Source organism: Danio rerio, chromosome 15 (genome assembly GCF_052040795.2).
Source record: "Danio rerio strain M-AB ecotype USA chromosome 15, GRCz13ab, whole genome shotgun sequence".
Classification (NCBI taxonomy): Eukaryota; Metazoa; Chordata; class Actinopteri; order Cypriniformes; family Danionidae; genus Danio; species Danio rerio.
Genome location: NC_141035.1, coordinates 23,840,729 through 23,863,628, shown reverse-complemented (window position 1 = coordinate 23,863,628; position 22,900 = coordinate 23,840,729). Strand labels below are relative to the sequence as shown.

The following is a 22,900-nucleotide window of genomic DNA, read 5'->3' as shown; positions in this document are numbered from 1 at the left end:
AGCTAATATAGTTTAAAGCCTGTGCAAATGCACATTTGTTAATTTATACAAAAGAAAAAAAAAAGATTTAAAGCGCTGAAATATTAGATTAAAACATACAAATGTTTTAGCCGTAAGCATTAAAATAAACATTTAGTGTAGTTTCCTTAATGAACATTTTAGAACTGAATTTCTTTGTTGATGTTCTAACATGTAAATCTTTATTTTAAAAGAAAGGTTGAGGCATTTCATTTTTGTCAAATAACAAGCAAGCCCTTTACTGAAATATTTTATTACATAGACTCAAAAAAGGATTTTATTTTGTTACTTATTTAAAATGAGCTGAACAAACACAATTTTTTAGTTGTTTGTTGTTTTTTGGCACAACTTGTTTTATGTTCAATCTACTTCTATTTGAAAAATGAAGTAAGTTAACTTAATCAATTTGTGTTGGGATAACATGAAGGAATTGTGTGGAGCCCAGCATTTTTACAGTGTAGTGAGCATAAACATGTGATCTCCTGAATACATACCCTGACTCTTAACTTAATTTACATAGAAATACACAGCTACTGACCTTTGACCAAAACAAATATTGGGCTCTGATAACTAACATCCAAAAGCACATATTACACCCACTCAAAGTGAGTGGGTGAGTTACAGTAAACTGATGTTTGCATTTGTAAGTTCTCTGACAACACAGTCAAATATTTTTGAACCAGGAGCTCTTACCTGAATCTGTGATTTTAAATGTATATTTAAAAAGACACTTGCTTATCCCTGAGATTATATGGAATAATTATTTTATGATATAAAGAGACATTCAGCGTTACAAAAATTTCTGTCTTTATATTTTAAGAAAGTTATTAAAATTTAATAATATTAAATGCTATAGTAGGTATTTATTAATATTTTAATATTGTCACACAACGTCCCCATAGACAAGAAATAATAAAGTAGTGACTGCAGGTTGAAGGAAAGTAGTGGAGTAAAAGTACTGATACTGATCTAAAAATGGACTCAAGGGAAGTAAAAGTACACATTTTAAAAATTACTTAAATTACAATTCCTGAGGAAAAACTACTTAATTAAAGTATGAGTTTGAGTATTTGTATTTGTTACTTCACACCACTGCTGACAACCTGGTTAATTATTACTCCAGGCCATAGGGCTAATTAGACATAGACTAATTATATTATATTTTGCCATATATAGGAACAATCAATATTTTTAAACATTTGGCTGGATTTAATACAATTTAGTAATATTATAGAGCAAAATTTGAATAATACTGTACAGGCAACTTTTAACTTGACCTTTTAACATGACTCTATATGAAACAATTTGGAAAATAATGGGTACAAATGATCAACATTACACAATCTCTGAAATAAACAGACACTGATAAAACCCTTTATTACTAATGTCATATTCTTTATTTTTATCCCCAAAGTGTACTAAATGGCATGTTTATTATTTTTTCTTTTCCTCAATTGAAATATAATGTTACAGCCTACAGTAAATAAATATTGAAAAATAGAAATATAGAATTTCTGTTTTATGTTTAATAGCTTCAAAAGAGAGTGCTCTGGTTTTCCCCACAGTCCAAAGACATGTGGTTCAGGTGAATTGAGTAGGCTAAATTGTTCGTAGTGTATGTTTCCCAGAGATGGGTTGTGGCTGGAAGGGCATCCACTGTGTAAAAACTTGCTGGATAAGTCAGCGGTTCATTCCGCTGTGGCGACCCCAGATTAATAAAGGGACTAAGCCGACAAGAAAATGATTGATTGAATGAAAGGATGTCTTGCAGTTACAAGAAGAACATAAAGACGGACTGTAAATCGTTTTTGTAAACTCTTTTAATCATTTGCATTCAAAGTGATTTGTTTACATGCATTTGCTTTTGTTGTACATTTACACACAAAGTTGGAAATTACTTTGCTCAGGATAAAGAAAAACTACTAAAAATGTAGGGCTCATCTCACTCAGCACATTGTAAAGTAGTCAGTGCACTGATCAGGGTGTCAGCCATTTTAAGTGCTGTCTTAGTCACAAAATGTTTACAGCACATTGAAGTGTTCACACTCTGAAAAGTTCCATAATGCAACATATTTTTACATGAATGAACATAGCTGGACAGGATAGGAACGATCAGTCAAAAATGTATAACTGTTTATTGGTTGAAATGTTGCTGGTATATGAAACAGTCGAGGTATTAAGCTAAATTGTACTTTTAAATCTTAATAAAAATAATATATATAAATTATTAGTTCTGCTGTTGTTTCTAAATTCCAGTTTTGATGATGTATAAGTACGTTCTCATGTCACACTCTGTGTGTTCCAATGTATAGTGAGCTAAGCTAGGAGCTTGGGTGCTGATTGAGATACAACCATTAAACATTTAGTGAGTATTTAACATCTTTTTCCAAGCTGCAGAAGTGAAGCATGAATCTTCATTCACAGTGGGACGAGTACTCCATCTCTGACTGATCACCTAGGGGAAATGTTGATACAGAGAAATTAGTTTAATATTAGCTGGTACTTCTGAATAATATAATAAAACCCAAATGACTCATAAAATCTTACTTGTCTGGTAGTAATCATACACTTTAATAACAGCTGGCTTAAGATTCTTCACTTGAATAATCTGATTCAGTCCAATCTGGAGATTCACTGGGTCTTCTTTTAAAACCTTCAAGAAGATAAAAAAGGTCACAAGTTAAATTATTGAAGATTTTAAAGTCAATCACTGTAACTTTAAAATAGAAACATTGGTGATCTTTCACCTCTTCCAGATATACAAGGACATGATCATCTTTGGAATCAATCCGCTCCACAGGTGCGTGCCCAAAAAAATCCAAAGAGTCAAATGACTGCCGTTGAGTTTTAAGCTTTACAGAAAACCCATTAAAGATTAATAAATGCATTTATAACACCACATGCCTAACCATGGATTCTGTCTTAGATGCACAGTGAATCAATGCATCAAATGAATCCCTTAACAGTAAAACACACCATTGATGTATCAGCTGTGAATCCTGATAAGAGTTTAATGTCCACAATAACCATATTAGTTCTATTCTGGGGACCATCATATCTGTAAAACACAAAAACAAGAATCATCAGAGTTAATGATGAATAAACTAAAGCCACAACCATAATCAGGTCTTATAGTGTAAAGTTACACTTCTTACGTCACAGTGACATTTAACATTAGATTTTGTCCAAAGGTTTTCTTGCAATCTCCCTCAACCTCAGCATCAATACTTAATGTTTTAGCTTCAGTAGGAGTGGGAATGTTGTAGAACTGAGCCATCTGAGAGAGTCAAAACAAACAAACCCATTTATAAAAAATCTCAAAGCAGAATAACTCCAAAATGCCAAGAGAGGAAGTGATTAAACAAAGCTATCTACAGACCTGCACAGACACACAGGCTGAGCCCTTGACTTCAATGCTGTATTTGCCTGGCACATTGGCCAGCTGTTTCTCCTGGTACAGTAACTTGTTGTCCTGATTGACATCAAAGTGGTGAGAGTCTCCTGCTGACTGTACAGTCACTGTGCTGGAGCCGTCAGAGCTGAACACTTTGGTGGCGTACAAAGACAGAGCCTGAAGAGCCACCACTGTGTCCTGGGAAAGAAATGAGTTCAGTCATGTGACAATTTTAGCCATTCAGCAATAATGTGTTTGATTTGAGGAACCTGTGTCGAGGAGAATCCTCCATAGGCATTCTGCTGCTTCACAAGCCAGCTGACAATCCTGTTAGCAAAGCCCAGATCAGCTGTAGTGAGTGAATCTGCAGTGAGAACAGCTAGCAGCACATATGAGCTGATCTCCACATCCAGAGAAGCAGAGTCATCAGCAGATGCAGACTGAGACCAGTGGACAAGAGGACCTTTAGGACACAAAAGACAAACTCAACCAGCAGGACAAAAGCAACAGTGCAGTGCAGAAAGTCATCAGAAAGCAATCTCTTACCATCTGAAATAGCAAGATCCTCCAGTTTGCTGAAAAGCTGCTGTCGAGTGTTGGTGTCTCTAGCCAGACTGAAAGTGTAGGCCAGCAGAGCAGTGGTGTAAGTGTTTTTGACATCCTCGATGACAGACCTCAAGCATGACAAGCCTTTAGTGACAACAGGATCCTGAGACGCAAACAGAAAAACAGATGCTGCGAGTGTCATTTTACTAAGAGTTTATACTGATTTTCCTGATGATGAACTTACTGTGACTGGAGTTTCCAGTTCAAGCAGTGATGCAGTAATGTAGGCCGTCATGGTCACATTATCAGTCACTCCACCCTATGATAGAGGAGAATTTGGGGTAAGGCAACACAATCAATACCTTGATGTTAATTTAGACACTGTTTGAAAAAATGTTTTAATGTTGCGTTTAAATGTTTGAAAGAGAAAAGTTTAAAAATAAAAGCTAAGGTTCCTAGTTACTCGATTTTTTTCCAGATGATTGCTATAGTGATAGACAGACAGACAGACCTTCATTCTGTTGTTAAACAGTCTTCCCTGTTGGATAAAACAGCCGTCTGAATCCCGTCTGCTTATTAACCAATCCTTTGCACTCTGAATAATTTGTGGATCAATAAATGTGTATTTCTGAGCTTTGCCAAAAGACCTCAGGACAAAGGCAGTCAACCTGGTGGTGTGGAAGATTTAATAATTTAGAATATTTCTTTGATTTTAATTTTGCTTTAACAAAAGAGTGAAATTATATATACCATGTGTTCCCATCACCATAACCAAATGTGCTGTAAGCCCCATCAAAATGCTTATAGTTCAGTTGTCTCTGGTATCCTGTTTAGTTGCATAATGGTTAATGCTTGTTAATGTTAGAGCAGATTGTGTCTGACATTCAGCTGTGTTGAGAAATAAACAAATAATTTTTCCATCTCAGTAGTTTCTCATCATGACTGATGTGTCTCACCACTCTTAAGGAAGCTGCTGGCTTTCTCTCGGATGGCTGATGTGAGCTGCTTTGTGTTCTCCAGATACTGCAGAATGTAAATATTGGGAGAAAGAACAGCCATGTTTTGTTCTCCACAGCCGTACGGCATCCGTAATAATCCATGAAGATTCTGCAGTGCTCGACCCAATATGTCTCCTGCAAACCAAACACATTTTAGAAATCCAAACACAAGCTCATAACCTCTTTCTGTTTCTGTACGTAAACGTTACCAATGACTGAAACGGAGGATTTTGCTGATCCCTCTATCACATCTTTAGGAACAGTCAGATCCACGTTCTCTGAGAGACTGTCACCTGTGAATCAGAGATACAAAAACACAATGCTCATCAGAAGACTATTACTTTAAAATGAATATTTGAATATCTCTGTCAAGTACCATTAATAACAAAAGCTCAATTACAACTAGGAATTGTTTTGATTCAAGCAATTTATGAAAAGAAAAAAATATTGGAGTCCTACTAAGTTGCAGACATATATCTAGGATAATAATTGGAAGGAGGATGTACATGTACCTGAGCGCAATTTTAAGTGTCCTGACAGCTTAAACAGTGTCAAAGGCTGTTTACATAAGCATAAGCATTTTTTTGGTCATTTAAGGTATTGTTTATAGATTTATAGAACCCACCCTTTGGACACAGTAACCAGCTGTTGGTCTCGGTCTTTTCAATTCCTTCAGCCTGCAGCATAAAAATAACAACACAAACAATATTAGGATCAATGGTAGATGATGTCTGAGAGCTGTTTGATGTGAACTGACCTGTACAAGCAGACTTCGTGTGACGATGTCAATGCGTCCTCTCTCTGGCACACTCACAATCTCATTGTCACACACAGTCTGGGACGCCTCTGCCTCTGCACTGACTGTAACATTCACCACTCCTGCATCACAAGACATGTATGTGAAGATACAGCAGACACAAACACTGAGAAACAATTATTCAGACTGGACAAGTCACCAAGAACAGAAGGAGTGAGGATCCATTTAAAGGTTTGTCTTCCATTAGCACAGAGACAGGATGAATACTGATCATCAGAGGAGGCTTTGAGAGTGTAGTCTGAGGAAGGAGCTGGACTCACTTTAACCTGTCAATCAAGCACATGTGATTAGTGAAATATTTAATCTGACTGGATCAGACTGAGTCTAAAATCTCACCATGATGCACTTGGACAGATAGTTGAAGACAGTGGCCTTGAGCTCAAAGATCTCCCCACGGATGATGGAGTAAGGTAGAGAGAGCTCCAGGAAGAAGGGCTGGAATACTGTCAGCTGAGCGGGAGGAGCCAAACCCAGACCTGTGGAGGACAGACAGAAGGCCTCCGTCTCCCAAGTGGTGATGGTGTCAGGAACTGTGACAGGAACTTCAGTTGATCCAGAGTCACTGTGGTGCAAAAATAACAATATGCCTGACTGATACTTATTCAACTAATAAGCAACATTTGGTTACACATTTGCAAAAGACGTGATTTTAAAGTTATCTGAACAAAAGTAATTGAATTCTTGGCAGTGTACATCTGTGTATTCATTGGAACAAAGTAACATTGTTTTTTTACGTTAAAAACACAATTAAGAGAATCACTAAAAAGCAAGAGAATCATGCACTGCTCTTCACTGATAAATTATGGTCAGTTTAGTGTAGGTTTAATTGCTCCTTCCAAATAGGATCTGGGAGATGAGAACATAATAAAGGTTAATCTATTAACCCAGCCAGACTCTCTCTGAGTTTGTCTGTCTGTTTGGCCAGTTTGAACATGACAGTAATTTTTCATAATGATCTAAATCCAATAGCCAACTTGACTTTGTGAAGAGGCAAAATTTGTGAGAGGCAAAACTCCTGCATCACTTATGTTTAGTGTGTCAACTGACAGACAGGGTGTAATTAGAGATGATTTTAATCCACTGAATAAATGTTTGAAAGAGAACAATTTTTCCTGTTTTGAATAAAACATTAAACAACACAAAATTGCTTTTAAAATATGCAAAGCACCCAGGTATTTGTCCTGGGCACCTGAAGAGATGTATGAGAGTCTTGAGTTGATGACAAATGCACTGATAATGCTTTACATACCCCACTTCAGCAAGGTCCCAGATCCACGTTTCTGGAAAGATGGTCCGAATCGTCACTGCCGAATTATCAAAAGTAGAACTTTCTATTGAAGACCCCAATCCCACTCGACCAGAGGTATGATACATCACTAAAAAGAGTGATAGTTTATAGTGTATTAAAAACAACAAAGCATTCATAAAGTACTTGCATATGAAGAAAATAAATAATAGGTGCATAACAGTAGCAAACAACAATATCTGGGCACACGATTGTTTGTACTGTATGTATGTAAGTGTGCGTCCTCACAACAATTGGACATTTTTGAGCATGTTTCTTGTTCCAAATTCATATCCTTTTTTTTCTTTGTTTAGGACTGTCTTTTAGATATACAATTGTTTTGTTTTTTATGTGTGTGCACGTTTACATTTGTATACAGTAGTTAAAACATCACTGTAACCATGAAAACGTACAAACAAGACAAATTCGACAATAGTTAACAATAGTATATTTAAACACTACAGCATGAATAGGAATAATAGTACAGGTACAGTACCTATATCTCTGAATCTGTGATAAGTCAAGCCTCTGAATGACAGACACTCAGGGACTCGCACAGCCAAATTTGAAGCCATTTTTAGCCCCACACTCTGTCAAAACACAAGTAAAATTTAATGGAAGTACAGAATAATTATGTCTCAAATAAGAGCTTTTGTGCAATTACAGTTTGCTTGGTATCTACTCTCCCAATCTTAATCTAGCATTCTAATCTGTACTGTCACATGTGTAATCAACCTGTTACCTTTAAGCTGTTATAGACGTTGTCTGTCAGCACAGATCGACGGGGTCTCACAGGCAGACACGGCTGCTCATCTTCAGCACTGTAAGGATAATACACATACTGAAATGGCAGCAGGCTGAAGATCTGCAATGAGACCACATTCACACAGAAATAGATTATAGCAGACATATTCAAATATGTCATTTGTCATTCAATTCATACTAAAGATTCACATGATGAAGACAAGTGCTGAATTGTAAAGCACTACACCTTGTCAGCATCTAGACGTTTTCCTGACTCCAGGATCAGGACGCTCTGATCAACAGCACTGAGGCCACACAGTGAACCAGGCTGAGCTGAGAGCTGGAGAGTGTTTTTCTCACCAGGAACTGCTTTAGCAGGAGAAAACTGCAGAGACACCTGTGATGATAGTGAAATAGGATTTATTTTAGGACTCAGAAGTACAGTATTAAGTAGATTATTTTTAACCTGCTGCAATACATACCTTATTACCAAAACATTTTTCAATGTCTAAACTTTTGCTAGCGGCAATAATATTTTCACTGGGCAGAACACAGTACGCTAGAATCCGCACTACAGGAGCCACATCTGCACCAACAGACAGTTCGAAGGACATTGTGCCACTTGCTACTCCATTTGAAGACTTCACTTCAACTTTCTCATACCCATGATGAACAATCACTCCTTTGGACAAGACCTAAAACAAACAGACGACACTGTTATAAACTGACCAGTGCAGTAAATTAATGCTGCAAACAAAATAAATAAATTAGCCATCGCTTTAAGAATGTGCACAAGTACTCACTATATAGACAATGTCAGTATTGAAGTCTTCAACCGTCTCTCCAACAAAATAATACTTTACAGTGGCTGTAATCTCAGTGCCACACTTTATCGGCTGCTCAATATTCTCTATTATCAGTTTACTAAATGTTGGGGAGTATGGAGTTGCGGTCTGGAAGAGTTTAACTGTTTTTTTATCTCTAGAGAAGTAAGGTGTTTTGTACTGACGAAAACGGGTATCTGGATACACATTTGCCTGGAAAAAAATCAGAAATGAGTTAACTGTTATTACTGAACCCTTCATGGAATATTAAGTAAAACTAGGTGAATACAAACTCTCTTACAATCAGAGAAATGTCTTTTTTAGAAAGACTAGATGTATTAAGAGAGAAGCTGGCCAGTCCATCACTGTCTGTAGTGAGATTTAGGAGCAGTTTGGAGGACCAGTTTTCACCCTCTAAAAGATAAACCTCTTTGTTTGGAATTGGAGCATCCTTAAAATCGAAAAGTTTGATCTGTTGAAAATAAGATTGTTAAGGAGTTAATTCTGAAATAATTCTGTGTATGAATGGCAATAAACTAAGACAAATAGATTTCAGACTTACTTTTCCTTCTATGACTGATCCATGTTCATATGTATTGGGCAGGTCAATAACTTTTACTTTGCCAATTTCATACGTAAGAGGTACAGATTCAGATTTGGCCATGGTGATCTCTGTAATATTAAAATAAAACATAAAAAATGAAAAAGTTAATAAATTCAGATAACAAAGATCTGATCAAACCCAACAGCTCACCTGTTCCTTCTTCTGTAACCACTGCCTCAACATGAAGAGAATCTTTTAGTCTCTCCTTTAGTGTGGAGTTCAAAAAGACTGATACACCAAAGTTATGGATGGCACAGCCTGTTTTTGTTATCTGATTTTAATGAACGAAAATAATAATAGCATATTAACTGAAGTGTGGTTTAAATGGATAGAAGGAGGAAAAATACTATGTGATACAGTTCAGCTAACATACTTCAGTGGTTTCCTCTGAACACAATGGATTGAAATCTTTGGTATGAAAGTAGGGCACAGAGTTACGGCACACTTTCACCCATGATTTACCAGGTACAGGCTGTCCATAAGTGTATCTGTAAAAAAATACAAGCAACTGATTAACAACCGAGGGTTAAGTAAAATAAATAATATTCTATGATAACTGACCCCAGAGAAAGCACTTAACAATTCAATAAAAGTAAAACCAAACAATAAAGGAGAGAAATAAACCACTTACTTTGCGCAAACCTCAATTGATAGTTCTTCTTCATCAACACTCACTTTATTTGGTTTTTTTACTGTAACTTCAAACTTAGGCAAAACTAGAAATCAGAGGACAGAAATCAAAGTCATTAGTAGTAAAATAACATAGTATATTATTGTATTAATTTGTCAAATGCAGTTATTCCCTTTTATGACTCACCGTATTTTTTTACCTTGAAATAATGTAAGACCTCCATTTCCCCAATAAAAGTCTTTAGTTTGTATGTGCCTTCACGACATTCTGGGTTTAATTCATATGAACGCTGCAAAATCCACCTTGTTGAGGAAACATTTGTCCATTGACCAATCCTGTTATCTTGACTGTCCTGTTTATTACCAAAAACACAATCCATTTAGTCACACAGTCAACAAAACATATCTTGACCATTAATGGAGAAATATATAAATTATAGTGCTATAGGACTTAAAAAGTCTGTTTGTTATGACAGTACAGGAGGTATTGTGGTCTTACCTCAAGCACGACTGAACTATACTGTAAAAGAGTAAACAGTCATTAAATAATTGCCAGTACTAAAATGATTCAAAGCCAATAATAAACAGTTCAAGAGCAAATGAGGGTGATAAAGGAATTAGATAAAACACATCAAACCTGCTGATCAAGTGGTGCAAAGTTTTTATCCAGGGTAACAATTCTGAAGTTAACTGGGGAGACAAAAAGGAGTATGATAATCTCTTTTAAGCTTTTCTTTTATATGTTATTTCGCATGTTATTACTGCAGTAAGGTGCAGTTAAAGTGTAAACATGCCATGCCAGGATGTTCACGCCATATCGTAATTATGAGATTCCTACTGGTAAAAGACAAACACATCCTCATACAATAATTACAACTTATAACATGTGAATTTTGGAAGAGTTAAAACTTCTACATGACCACAATAGATTAATCACAAAATGTATGGGTGCTTTGGAAGACACAGATTATGTGTGTAAGTATGCAATTTAGTTTCCCCACTGCCTAGCTAAAGGTGAGTGGACAGGCACACAGCACATTTTAACATCCTGGCCACTGGGGTTCCTCCCCTCATTGATATGGCTAATAATCATGATGACTCATGCAAAGTTCTGGCATCCATGCAGAGTTTATCTCCATCAAATAGACCTGAACAAGCTAATCAAGGCCAACACGAACCAGGCAGGTATTTTGTTCAGGTTTGAAGCTAAACTCTGCGGTGGCCATCCAGGATGAACATTGTCCACCCCTAATCTAGCCCTATACGACAGCAGATTAACTTGCAGAAGAAAGTTTATAGTAAATGAACTCTCTACAACTAAAGTCGAATGATCTTCTCTGAAGTTGAATGTGACTTCAGCTTTCCATTTACTTATTGATGGGTGTGCTGGTTCTGCCCCTCTCACCCTGACTTGGTGCCTGTTTGGGATCTGTCCTTGGTGTTTATCACATGTTCTGACACTTTGAACTACTGCATGCACTGGAGTTGAAAGTGCTCTCGTTCAAGTGGTGCTTTGCTAGGATTCTTATATTTTTTTAAACTATTAGCAAACGAATCCTGTTTTAATCTATTTCCAAACTTATCTGGTTTGTAAATACAATGACCTGCTTACTTCATACTTTTACCATCTGCAGGGTTTTGTAACACTTTTATTTTTGACACTAATGACCTATACTGCTACTTCAGCTCACTGCATGATGATAGCATGCTTTACTTCATGTTCTGTATGTGTTACATATCGGGGTAAGATGTCAGTGACACCAGATTCATTTACTCTATGCCGAGATTATTCTTTGAAACATTCACAACTCACCAGTTTGTCCAGGAATATAGATGGGTTTATCCGTCTGGATAAAGGTCAGAGGATCGTAGGATTTGAACATGACTTTTCTCTCCTCAGTCATCTCGAAGGACTTTCCCTGGAGTTCAACCTTGATTTTCTGCACTGTTTCTGCTTTTGCTAGAGGAGCCTGATGAGAAATATTGTACTGTATTTAACACCTCTATATGTGTGGCATCTCAAAAACAAAATGCAAGTGTACATACATAATTATTATATTTATAACATTTTTCATTCATTCTGTTTCTTTTCAGCTTGGTCCCTTTATTAATCTGGTGTCGCCACAGCTGAATAAACAGCCTGTAACATTTTTATAATAATGTTGAATTCATTTTGTTGTGCAAAAGACCTTGAAGTTAAAGCAGCGGTGAAACTCTTGCTCAGCTTTCTCCTGCAGCAGTAATGTGCTCTGGTTCCCATCATTTAGATAAATGTTCATGACGAGGCTTTCATTGGGATTCAGAAGACTTGCACACAGTTTGGCCTCAGATCCTGACTCAATCACTATAGGAAACATCACCATGAAAGATCTGTTGAGAGATAATAAAAATCATACACTATTACTAAATGTCTGTTATAATGTATACTTTAAAATTTTCAGACTGCAAAGGCTAACATTGAAACACAGCAGAGTTTTGAAAGATACAAAAGAAAGCTATCTGACACAGTATATTGAAAGGCAGCAATCTCTTTACCGGTTTGTAAAAAATACAGAAATTCAATTCTCATTTTGAATTTAATTGTCTGTTGGGGAAAGATTTACTATATTTAAAAGAATTTTGATAAATTTAAAACTAAAATATAACAGTGTAAATTAATGTTAAGTGAAAAAGAAATGTTCATGAATCGACACTTATAAGGAAAGTTATTATTTTAATATTCTGTAGTGAAAGAGGCACCAAATTCATGTCAAATACATACAGAAAAGACAAAAAAAAGCAAAATTGATACAATTTAATTATTGTAAATTGCTGGTAATGGAACTTTTGAATAATAATACATTTATTATAACATAACTGCAATATAGCGGGATTCCTCAAAAGTGCTAAAAACTTACGGCCTTGCTGTTTTTCCATTGACACAGACGAGGAGGAAAAAGATCAGGAGGAGCCCTTTCCAACAACAGCTAACATTCAGAGCCATGATGACGAAGGTCCAGGCCATGAGATGAGCTGAACTGTCCCTTATAAAGGGACTCTCCTGCTGAAGGAGGGACATAAAAACTTGTATTGATCGTTTGATTAATGATTTAACCAGGTAATGTAATTTAAACATTTGTGCAAATCCACACACTGTATGTTGCTTTGCAAAAAGTGTGATAAAAATAAAAACTGAATTTAAGTAAAGACAAAGAAAAGCTTGACATTTAATCAAACAATCATTCATATCTGTATGTATTTCTGCCTTAATATTGAAATGGTCTTACTTTTAATCGAAAAATATATAAATTTTATTTGCATTCACGCAATTTTCAGTCAAACAACATGCAAGACATAAAATCACACAGTACGCATATATGTGATCTCCAGAAAACAAACTCCCACTCTTCAGCTACAGTACACTGAAAAACACAGCTACCAACCTTTGACCCTGTGTCTACAAATAGTGGGCTCAGACAACTGATAAAAACAACCAGCATATTACATTCAGGGAAGGGCAAAATACATTGAAATGCATTTTAAAATAAATACCAAATACATCAATTTTACGTGTATTAAAATAAACTACAAACTACAGCAGCCACAAATGTATCAAAATAAAATACAGTATTTTGTATTTTGAAAACAATACAAAATACTTTTACAAGGTAGCATGAAATTTCTTTGCAAACCTTCAATAAATAAGCATGTTAGATCAATTTTTTCACCATTAAACTGACTTAGTGTACATTTACATTTAGTCATTTAGCAGACGCTTTTATCCAAAGCGACTAAACAATGTTTGACAGGAACATTGTTTCTGAAAACTACTACTCTTCAGTTTTAGTCATTTCCATATATTTTCTCACTTTGGCAATTATATTTTTCAATGCACAATCTGCAGATCAACTTCTAGTATTTGAAAGAGCCAATGAAGTATGGTAAGTATCGCTATTGTAGGACTTACATTAAGTTTGTTTGATTTATTTTCTTGGCATCTACATCAGCAATCCTTCCAAAAATAACATTATTTGTACATTTTACTCATTCTCCAAAGTTGTTCAGTTCTTCTTTAACTGGAAGTGTCTCAGTTTACACTTAGTGAACACCACCTTTAGGTGTTTTTAATTTAATTTCTGAACTGCCCTTGCATTTCTATCTGCAGCTCTGAGATTGATAAGAATTATGTGTTTTTGGCTTCATATTCCTGTTTTTGGACTGAAATTGTATTCCGTCTCATTTCCCAAGCAAAGATGATGATGAGTTGTACACTATACTGCTTTTATATATGACTGGTCTTAGTATTATGCAGTATACTATTTTCAATGAATGTGTCCCAAAATCTACACATGCCATTTGTGTTATTTTCTTTATGTGTATTGCATAATTTCCATTCATACTCCAAGCATTGACCACCTCCTTAATTCATTCATTCATTTATTTTCTTTTTAGCTTAGCCCCTTTATTAATCTGGGGTCGCCACAGCGGAATGAACCGCCAACTTATCCAGCATATGTTTTACGCAGCAGATGCCCTTCCAGCTGCAACCCATCACTGGGAAACATCAACACACACTCATTCATGAACATACACTACAAAAAATTTAGCCTACCCAATTCACCTATACCACGTTTTTAGACTTGTGGGGGAAACCGAAGCATCCCTACCAAACACAGGGAGAACATCCACACTCCACACAATAATGCCAACTGACCCAGCCGAGGCTTGAACCAGTGACCTTCTCACTGTGCTACCCACTGCGCCACCATGCTGCCACTTCACCTTCTTCAATATTAGTCTAATTTCTTTTCTAATCTAAAGCTTAATAATTAAGAAAGCAAAAAAATCAGAGGCCGCATTTGTTTCTATCCATTTAAACCACACTTCAGTTAATATGCTATTATTATTTTCGTTCATTAAAATCAGATAACAAAAACAGGCTGTGCCATCCATAACTTTGGTGTATCAGTCTTTTTGAACTCCACACTAAAGGAGAGACTAAAAGATTCTCTTCATGTTGAGGCAGTGGTTACAGAAGAAGGAACAGGTGAGCTGTTGGGTTTGATCAGATCTTTGTTATCTGAATTTATTAACTTTTTCATTTTTTATGTTTTATTTTAATATTACAGAGATCACCATGGCCAAATCTGAATCTGTACCTCTCACGTATGAAATTGGCAAAGTAAAAGTTATTGACCTGCCCAATACATATGAACATGGATCAGTCATAGAAGGAAAAGTAAGTCTGAAATCTATTTGTCTTAGTTTATTGCCATTCATACACAGAATTATTTCAGAATTAACTCCTTAACAATCTTATTTTCAACAGATCAAACTTTTCGATTTTAAGGATGCTCCAATTCCAAACAAAGAGGTTTATCTTTTAGAGGGTGAAAACTGGTCCTCCAAACTGCTCCTAAATCTCACTACAGACAGTGATGGACTGGCCAGCTTCTCTCTTAATACATCTAGTCTTTCTAAAAAAGACATTTCTCTGATTGTAAGAGAGTTTGTATTCACCTAGTTTTACTTAATATTCCATGAAGGGTTCAGTAATAACAGTTAACTCATTTCTGATTTTTTTCCAGGCAAATGTGTATCCAGATACCCGTTTTCGTCAGTACAAAACACCTTACTTCTCTAGAGATAAAAAAACAGTTAAACTCTTCCAGACCGCAACTCCATACTCCCCAACATTTAGTAAACTGATAATAGAGAATATTGAGCAGCCGATAAAGTGTGGCACTGAGATTACAGCCACTGTAAAGTATTATTTTGTTGGAGAGACGGTTGAAGACTTCAATACTGACATTGTCTATATAGTGAGTACTTGTGCACATTCTTAAAGCGATGGCTAATTTATTTATTTTGTTTGCAGCATTAATTTACTGCACTGGTCAGTTTATAACAGTGTCTTGTCCAAAGGAGTGATTGTTCATCATGGGTATGAGAAAGTTGAAGTGAAGTCTTCAAATGGAGTAGCAAGTGGCACAATGTCCTTCGAACTGTCTGTTGGTGCAGATGTGGCTCCTGTAGTGCGGATTCTAGCGTACTGTGTTCTGCCCAGTGAAAATATTATTGCCGCTAGCAAAAGTTTAGACATTGAAAAATGTTTTGGTAATAAGGTATGTATTGCAGCAGGTTAAAAATAATCTACTTAATACTGTACTTCTGAGTCCTAAAATAAATCCTATTTCACTATCATCACAGGTGTCTCTGCAGTTTTCTCCTGCTAAAGCAGTTCCTGGTGAGAAAAACACTCTCCAGCTCTCAGCTCAGCCTGGTTCACTGTGTGGCCTCAGTGCTGTTGATCAGAGCGTCCTGATCCTGGAGTCAGGAAAACGTCTAGATGCTGACAAGGTGTAGTGCTTTACAATTCAGCACTTGTCTTCATCATGTGAATCTTTAGTATGAATTGAATGACAAATGACATATTTGAATATGTCTGCTATAATCTATTTCTGTGTGAATGTGGTCTCATTGCAGATCTTCAGCCTGCTGCCATTTCAGTATGTGTATTATCCTTACAGTGCTGAAGATGAGCAGCCGTGTCTGCCTGTGAGACCCCGTCGATCTGTGCTGACAGACAACGTCTATAACAGCTTAAAGGTAACAGGTTGATTACACATGTGACAGTACAGATTAGAATGCTAGATTAAGATTGGGAGAGTAGATACCAAGCAAACTGTAATTGCACAAAAGCTCTTATTTGAGACATAATTATTCTGTACTTCCATTAAATTTTACTTGTGTTTTGACAGAGTGTGGGGCTAAAAATGGCTTCAAATTTGGCTGTGCGAGTCCCTGAGTGTCTGTCATTCAGAGGCTTGACTTATCACAGATTCAGAGATATAGGTACTGTACCTGTACTATTATTCCTATTCATGCTGTAGTGTTTAAATATACTATTGTTAACTATTGTCGAATTTGTCTTGTTTGTACGTTTTCATGGTTACAGTGATGTTTTAACTACTGTATACAAATGTAAACGTGCACACACATAAAAAACAAAACAATTGTATATCTAAAAGACAGTCCTAAACAAAGAAAAAAAAGGATATGAATTTGGAACAAGAAACATGCTCAAAAATGTCCAATTGTTGTGAGGACGCACACTTACATACATACAGTACAAACAATCGTGTGCCCAGATATTGTTGTTTGCTACTGTTATGCACCTATTATTTATTTTCTTCATATGCAAGTACTTTATGAATGCTTTGTTGTTTTTAATACACTATAAACTATCACTCTTTTTAGTGATGTATCATACCTCTGGTCGAGTGGGATTGGGGTCTTCAATAGAAAGTTCTACTTTTGATAATTCGGCAGTGACGATTCGGACCATCTTTCCAGAAACGTGGATCTGGGACCTTGCTGAAGTGGGGTATGTAAAGCATTATCAGTGCAGTTGTCATCAACTCAAGACTCTCATACATCTCTTCAGGTGCCCAGGACAAATACCTGGGTGCTTTGCATATTTTAAAAGCAATTTTGTGTTGTTTAATGTTTTATTCAAAACAGGAAAAATTGTTCTCTTTCAAACATTTATTCAGTGGATTAAAATCATCTCTAATTACACCCTGTCTGTCAGTTGACACACTAAACATAAGTGATGCAGGAGTTTTGCCTCTCACAAATTTTGCCTCTTCACAAAGTCAAGTTGGCTATTGGATTTAGATCATTATGAAAAATTACTGTCATGTTCAAACTGGCCAAACAGACAGACAAACTCAGAGAGAGTCTGGCTGGGTTAATAGATTAACCTTTATTATGTTCTCATCTCCCAGATCCTATTTGGAAGGAGCAATTAAACCTACACTAAACTGACCATAATTTATCAGTGAAGAGCAGTGCATGATTCTCTTGCTTTTTAGTGATTCTCTTAATTGTGTTTTTAACGTAAAAAAAACAATGTTACTTTGTTCCAATGAATACACAGATGTACACTGCCAAGAATTCAATTACTTTTGTTCAGATAACTTTAAAATCACGTCTTTTGCAAATGTGTAACCAAATGTTGCTTATTAGTTGAATAAGTATCAGTCAGGCATATTGTTATTTTTGCACCACAGTGACTCTGGATCAACTGAAGTTCCTGTCACAGTTCCTGACACCATCACCACTTGGGAGACGGAGGCCTTCTGTCTGTCCTCCACAGGTCTGGGTTTGGCTCCTCCCGCTCAGCTGACAGTATTCCAGCCCTTCTTCCTGGAGCTCTCTCTACCTTACTCCATCATCCGTGGGGAGATCTTTGAGCTCAAGGCCACTGTCTTCAACTATCTGTCCAAGTGCATCATGGTGAGATTTTAGACTCAGTCTGATCCAGTCAGATTAAATATTTCACTAATCACATGTGCTTGATTGACAGGTTAAAGTGAGTCCAGCTCCTTCCTCAGACTACACTCTCAAAGCCTCCTCTGATGATCAGTATTCATCCTGTCTCTGTGCTAATGGAAGACAAACCTTTAAATGGATCCTCACTCCTTCTGTTCTTGGTGACTTGTCCAGTCTGAATAATTGTTTCTCAGTGTTTGTGTCTGCTGTATCTTCACATACATGTCTTGTGATGCAGGAGTGGTGAATGTTACAGTCAGTGCAGAGGCAGAGGCGTCCCAGACTGTGTGTGACAATGAGATTGTGAGTGTGCCAGAGAGAGGACGCATTGACATCGTCACACGAAGTCTGCTTGTACAGGTCAGTTCACATCAAACAGCTCTCAGACATCATCTACCATTGATCCTAATATTGTTTGTGTTGTTATTTTTATGCTGCAGGCTGAAGGAATTGAAAAGACCGAGACCAACAGCTGGTTACTGTGTCCAAAGGGTGGGTTCTATAAATCTATAAACAATACCTTAAATGACCAAAAAAATGCTTATGCTTATGTAAACAGCCTTTGACACTGTTTAAGCTGTCAGGACACTTAAAATTGCGCTCAGGTACATGTACATCCTCCTTCCAATTATTATCCTAGATATATGTCTGCAACTTAGTAGGACTCCAATATTTTTTTCTTTTCATAAATTGCTTGAATCAAAACAATTCCTAGTTGTAATTGAGCTTTTGTTATTAATGGTACTTGACAGAGATATTCAAATATTCATTTTAAAGTAATAGTCTTCTGATGAGCATTGTGTTTTTGTATCTCTGATTCACAGGTGACAGTCTCTCAGAGAACGTGGATCTGACTGTTCCTAAAGATGTGATAGAGGGATCAGCAAAATCCTCCGTTTCAGTCATTGGTAACGTTTACGTACAGAAACAGAAAGAGGTTATGAGCTTGTGTTTGGATTTCTAAAATGTGTTTGGTTTGCAGGAGACATATTGGGTCGAGCACTGCAGAATCTTCATGGATTATTACGGATGCCGTACGGCTGTGGAGAACAAAACATGGCTGTTCTTTCTCCCAATATTTACATTCTGCAGTATCTGGAGAACACAAAGCAGCTCACATCAGCCATCCGAGAGAAAGCCAGCAGCTTCCTTAAGAGTGGTGAGACACATCAGTCATGATGAGAAACTACTGAGATGGAAAAATTATTTGTTTATTTCTCAACACAGCTGAATGTCAGACACAATCTGCTCTAACATTAACAAGCATTAACCATTATGCAACTAAACAGGATACCAGAGACAACTGAACTATAAGCATTTTGATGGGGCTTACAGCACATTTGGTTATGGTGATGGGAACACATGGTATATATAATTTCACTCTTTTGTTAAAGCAAAATTAAAATCAAAGAAATATTCTAAATTATTAAATCTTCCACACCACCAGGTTGACTGCCTTTGTCCTGAGGTCTTTTGGCAAAGCTCAGAAATACACATTTATTGATCCACAAATTATTCAGAGTGCAAAGGATTGGTTAATAAGCAGACGGGATTCAGACGGCTGTTTTATCCAACAGGGAAGACTGTTTAACAACAGAATGAAGGTCTGTCTGTCTGTCTATCACTATAGCAATCATCTGGAAAAAAATCGAGTAACTAGGAACCTTAGCTTTTATTTTTAAACTTTTCTCTTTCAAACATTTAAACGCAACATTAAAACATTTTTTCAAACAGTGTCTAAATTAACATCAAGGTATTGATTGTGTTGCCTTACCCCAAATTCTCCTCTATCATAGGGTGGAGTGACTGATAATGTGACCATGACGGCCTACATTACTGCATCACTGCTTGAACTGGAAACTCCAGTCACAGTAAGTTCATCATCAGGAAAATCAGTATAAACTCTTAGTAAAATGACACTCGCAGCATCTGTTTTTCTGTTTGCGTCTCAGGATCCTGTTGTCACTAAAGGCTTGTCATGCTTGAGGTCTGTCATCGAGGATGTCAAAAACACTTACACCACTGCTCTGCTGGCCTACACTTTCAGTCTGGCTAGAGACACCAACACTCGACAGCAGCTTTTCAGCAAACTGGAGGATCTTGCTATTTCAGATGGTAAGATATTGCTTTCTGATGACTTTCTGCACTGCACTGTTGCTTTTGTCCTGCTGGTTGAGTTTGTCTTTTGTGTCCTAAAGGTCCTCTTGTCCACTGGTCTCAGTCTGCATCTGCTGATGACTCTGCTTCTCTGGATGTGGAGATCAGCTCATATGTGCTGCTAGCTGTTCTCACTGCAGATTCACTCACTACAGCTGATCTGGGCTTTGCTAACAGGATTGTCAGCTGGCTTGTGAAGCAGCAGAATGCCTATGGAGGATTCTCCTCCACACAGGTTCCTCAAATCAAACACATTATTGCTGAATGGCTAAAATTGTCACATGACTGAACTCATTTCTTTCCCAGGACACAGTGGTGGCTCTTCAGGCTCTGTCTTTGTACGCCACCAAAGTGTTCAGCTCTGACGGCTCCAGCACAGTGACTGTACAGTCAGCAGGAGACTCTCACCACTTTGATGTCAATCAGGACAACAAGTTACTGTACCAGGAGAAACAGCTGGCCAATGTGCCAGGCAAATACAGCATTGAAGTCAAGGGCTCAGCCTGTGTGTCTGTGCAGGTCTGTAGATAGCTTTGTTTAATCACTTCCTCTCTTGGCATTTTGGAGTTATTCTGCTTTGAGATTTTTTATAAATGGGTTTGTTTGTTTTGACTCCCTCAGATGGCTCAGTTCTACAACATTCCCACTCCTACTGAAGCTAAAACATTAAGTATTGATGCTGAGGTTGAGGGAGATTGCAAGAAAACCTTTGGACAAAATCTAATGTTAAATGTCACTGTGACGTAAGAAGTGTAACTTTACACTATAAGACCTGATTATGGTTGTGGCTTTAGTTTATTCATCATTAACTCTGATGATTCTTGTTTTTGTGTTTTACAGATATGATGGTCCCCAGAATAGAACTAATATGGTTATTGTGGACATTAAACTCTTATCAGGATTCACAGCTGATACATCAATGGTGTGTTTTACTGTTAAGGGATTCATTTGATGCATTGATTCACTGTGCATCTAAGACAGAATCCATGGTTAGGCATGTGGTGTTATAAATGCATTTATTAATCTTTAATGGGTTTTCTGTAAAGCTTAAAACTCAACGGCAGTCATTTGACTCTTTGGATTTTTTTGGGCACGCACCTGTGGAGCGGATTGATTCCAAAGATGATCATGTCCTTGTATATCTGGAAGAGGTGAAAGATCACCAATGTTTCTATTTTAAAGTTACAGTGATTGACTTTAAAATCTTCAATAATTTAACTTGTGACCTTTTTTATCTTCTTGAAGGTTTTAAAAGAAGACCCAGTGAATCTCCAGATTGGACTGAATCAGATTATTCAAGTGAAGAATCTTAAGCCAGCTGTTATTAAAGTGTATGATTACTACCAGACAAGTAAGATTTTATGAGTCATTTGGGTTTTATTATATTATTCAGAAGTACCAGCTAATATTAAACTAATTTCTCTGTATCAACATTTCCCCTAGGTGATCAGTCAGAGATGGAGTACTCGTCCCACTGTGAATGAAGATTCATGCTTCACTTCTGCAGCTTGGAAAAAGATGTTAAATACTCACTAAATGTTTAATGGTTGTATCTCAATCAGCACCCAAGCTCCTAGCTTAGCTCACTATACATTGGAACACACAGAGTGTGACATGAGAACGTACTTATACATCATCAAAACTGGAATTTAGAAACAACAGCAGAACTAATAATTTATATATATTATTTTTATTAAGATTTAAAAGTACAATTTAGCTTAATACCTCGACTGTTTCATATACCAGCAACATTTCAACCAATAAACAGTTATACATTTTTGACTGATCGTTCCTATCCTGTCCAGCTATGTTCATTCATGTAAAAATATGTTGCATTATGGAACTTTTCAGAGTGTGAACACTTCAATGTGCTGTAAACATTTTGTGACTAAGACAGCACTTAAAATGGCTGACACCCTGATCAGTGCACTGACTACTTTACAATGTGCTGAGTGAGATGAGCCCTACATTTTTAGTAGTTTTTCTTTATCCTGAGCAAAGTAATTTCCAACTTTGTGTGTAAATGTACAACAAAAGCAAATGCATGTAAACAAATCACTTTGAATGCAAATGATTAAAAGAGTTTACAAAAACGATTTACAGTCCGTCTTTATGTTCTTCTTGTAACTGCAAGACATCCTTTCATTCAATCAATCATTTTCTTGTCGGCTTAGTCCCTTTATTAATCTGGGGTCGCCACAGCGGAATGAACCGCTGACTTATCCAGCAAGTTTTTACACAGTGGATGCCCTTCCAGCCACAACCCATCTCTGGGAAACATACACTACGAACAATTTAGCCTACTCAATTCACCTGAACCACATGTCTTTGGACTGTGGGGAAAACCAGAGCACTCTCTTTTGAAGCTATTAAACATAAAACAGAAATTCTATATTTCTATTTTTCAATATTTATTTACTGTAGGCTGTAACATTATATTTCAATTGAGGAAAAGAAAAAATAATAAACATGCCATTTAGTACACTTTGGGGATAAAAATAAAGAATATGACATTAGTAATAAAGGGTTTTATCAGTGTCTGTTTATTTCAGAGATTGTGTAATGTT

The 22,900-nt window shown here is 36.7% G+C and overlaps 2 protein-coding genes across 2 annotated transcripts; one reads left to right on the top strand and one right to left on the bottom strand.

Annotated features, from left to right (window-relative positions):
• Positions 1-1,820: 1,820 nt before the first annotated feature.
• On the bottom strand, positions 1,821-12,862 carry a2m2h (alpha-2-macroglobulin 2, member h). The gene is made up of 34 exons (XM_087284029.1): positions 12,758-12,862; positions 12,050-12,230; positions 11,674-11,830; positions 10,498-10,550; positions 10,360-10,380; positions 10,048-10,213; positions 9,862-9,946; positions 9,604-9,718; positions 9,381-9,501; positions 9,189-9,298; positions 8,928-9,098; positions 8,606-8,839; positions 8,285-8,497; positions 8,050-8,199; positions 7,801-7,923; positions 7,555-7,648; positions 7,023-7,149; positions 6,110-6,335; positions 5,913-6,039; positions 5,714-5,835; positions 5,582-5,633; positions 5,166-5,249; positions 4,915-5,091; positions 4,709-4,784; positions 4,470-4,626; positions 4,203-4,277; positions 3,959-4,121; positions 3,682-3,875; positions 3,398-3,610; positions 3,174-3,295; positions 2,995-3,076; positions 2,766-2,870; positions 2,566-2,671; positions 1,821-2,473 (listed from the first exon to the last, which is right to left on the bottom strand). Exons 1-34 carry the CDS (start codon positions 12,841-12,843, stop codon positions 2,433-2,435), a joined length of 4,329 nt encoding a protein of 1,442 aa, XP_087140155.1. The 5' UTR covers positions 12,844-12,862; the 3' UTR covers positions 1,821-2,432.
• Positions 12,863-14,759: 1,897 nt separating this feature from the next.
• LOC108179231 (alpha-2-macroglobulin) lies at positions 14,760-22,429 on the top strand (the record flags this gene model as incomplete). Its single annotated transcript, XM_087284126.1, has 26 exons — positions 14,760-14,886; positions 14,969-15,078; positions 15,169-15,339; positions 15,428-15,658; positions 15,749-15,964; positions 16,050-16,199; positions 16,326-16,448; positions 16,601-16,694; positions 17,100-17,226; positions 17,915-18,140; positions 18,211-18,337; positions 18,415-18,536; positions 18,617-18,668; positions 19,001-19,084; positions 19,159-19,335; positions 19,466-19,541; positions 19,624-19,780; positions 19,973-20,047; positions 20,129-20,291; positions 20,375-20,568; positions 20,640-20,852; positions 20,955-21,076; positions 21,174-21,255; positions 21,380-21,484; positions 21,579-21,684; positions 21,777-22,429. Coding segments are annotated over 26 exons (3,471 nt in total), but the record flags the coding sequence as incomplete, so codon positions are not given.
• Between the last annotated feature and the right edge of the window lie 471 nt (positions 22,430-22,900).

Coding starts and splice junctions, on each gene's coding strand:
- a2m2h (XM_087284029.1), bottom strand. CDS start 12,843: ATGGCTCTGAATGTTAGCTGTTGTTGGAAAGGGCTCCTCCTGATCTTT. Junction 9,719..9,861: donor TCAATTGAGGTTTGCGCAAA/GTAAGTGGTTTA, acceptor ATTTTTTTACAG/ATACACTTATGGACAGCCTG. Junction 5,634..5,713: donor CACGAAGTCTGCTTGTACAG/GTCAGTTCACAT, acceptor TTTATGCTGCAG/GCTGAAGGAATTGAAAAGAC.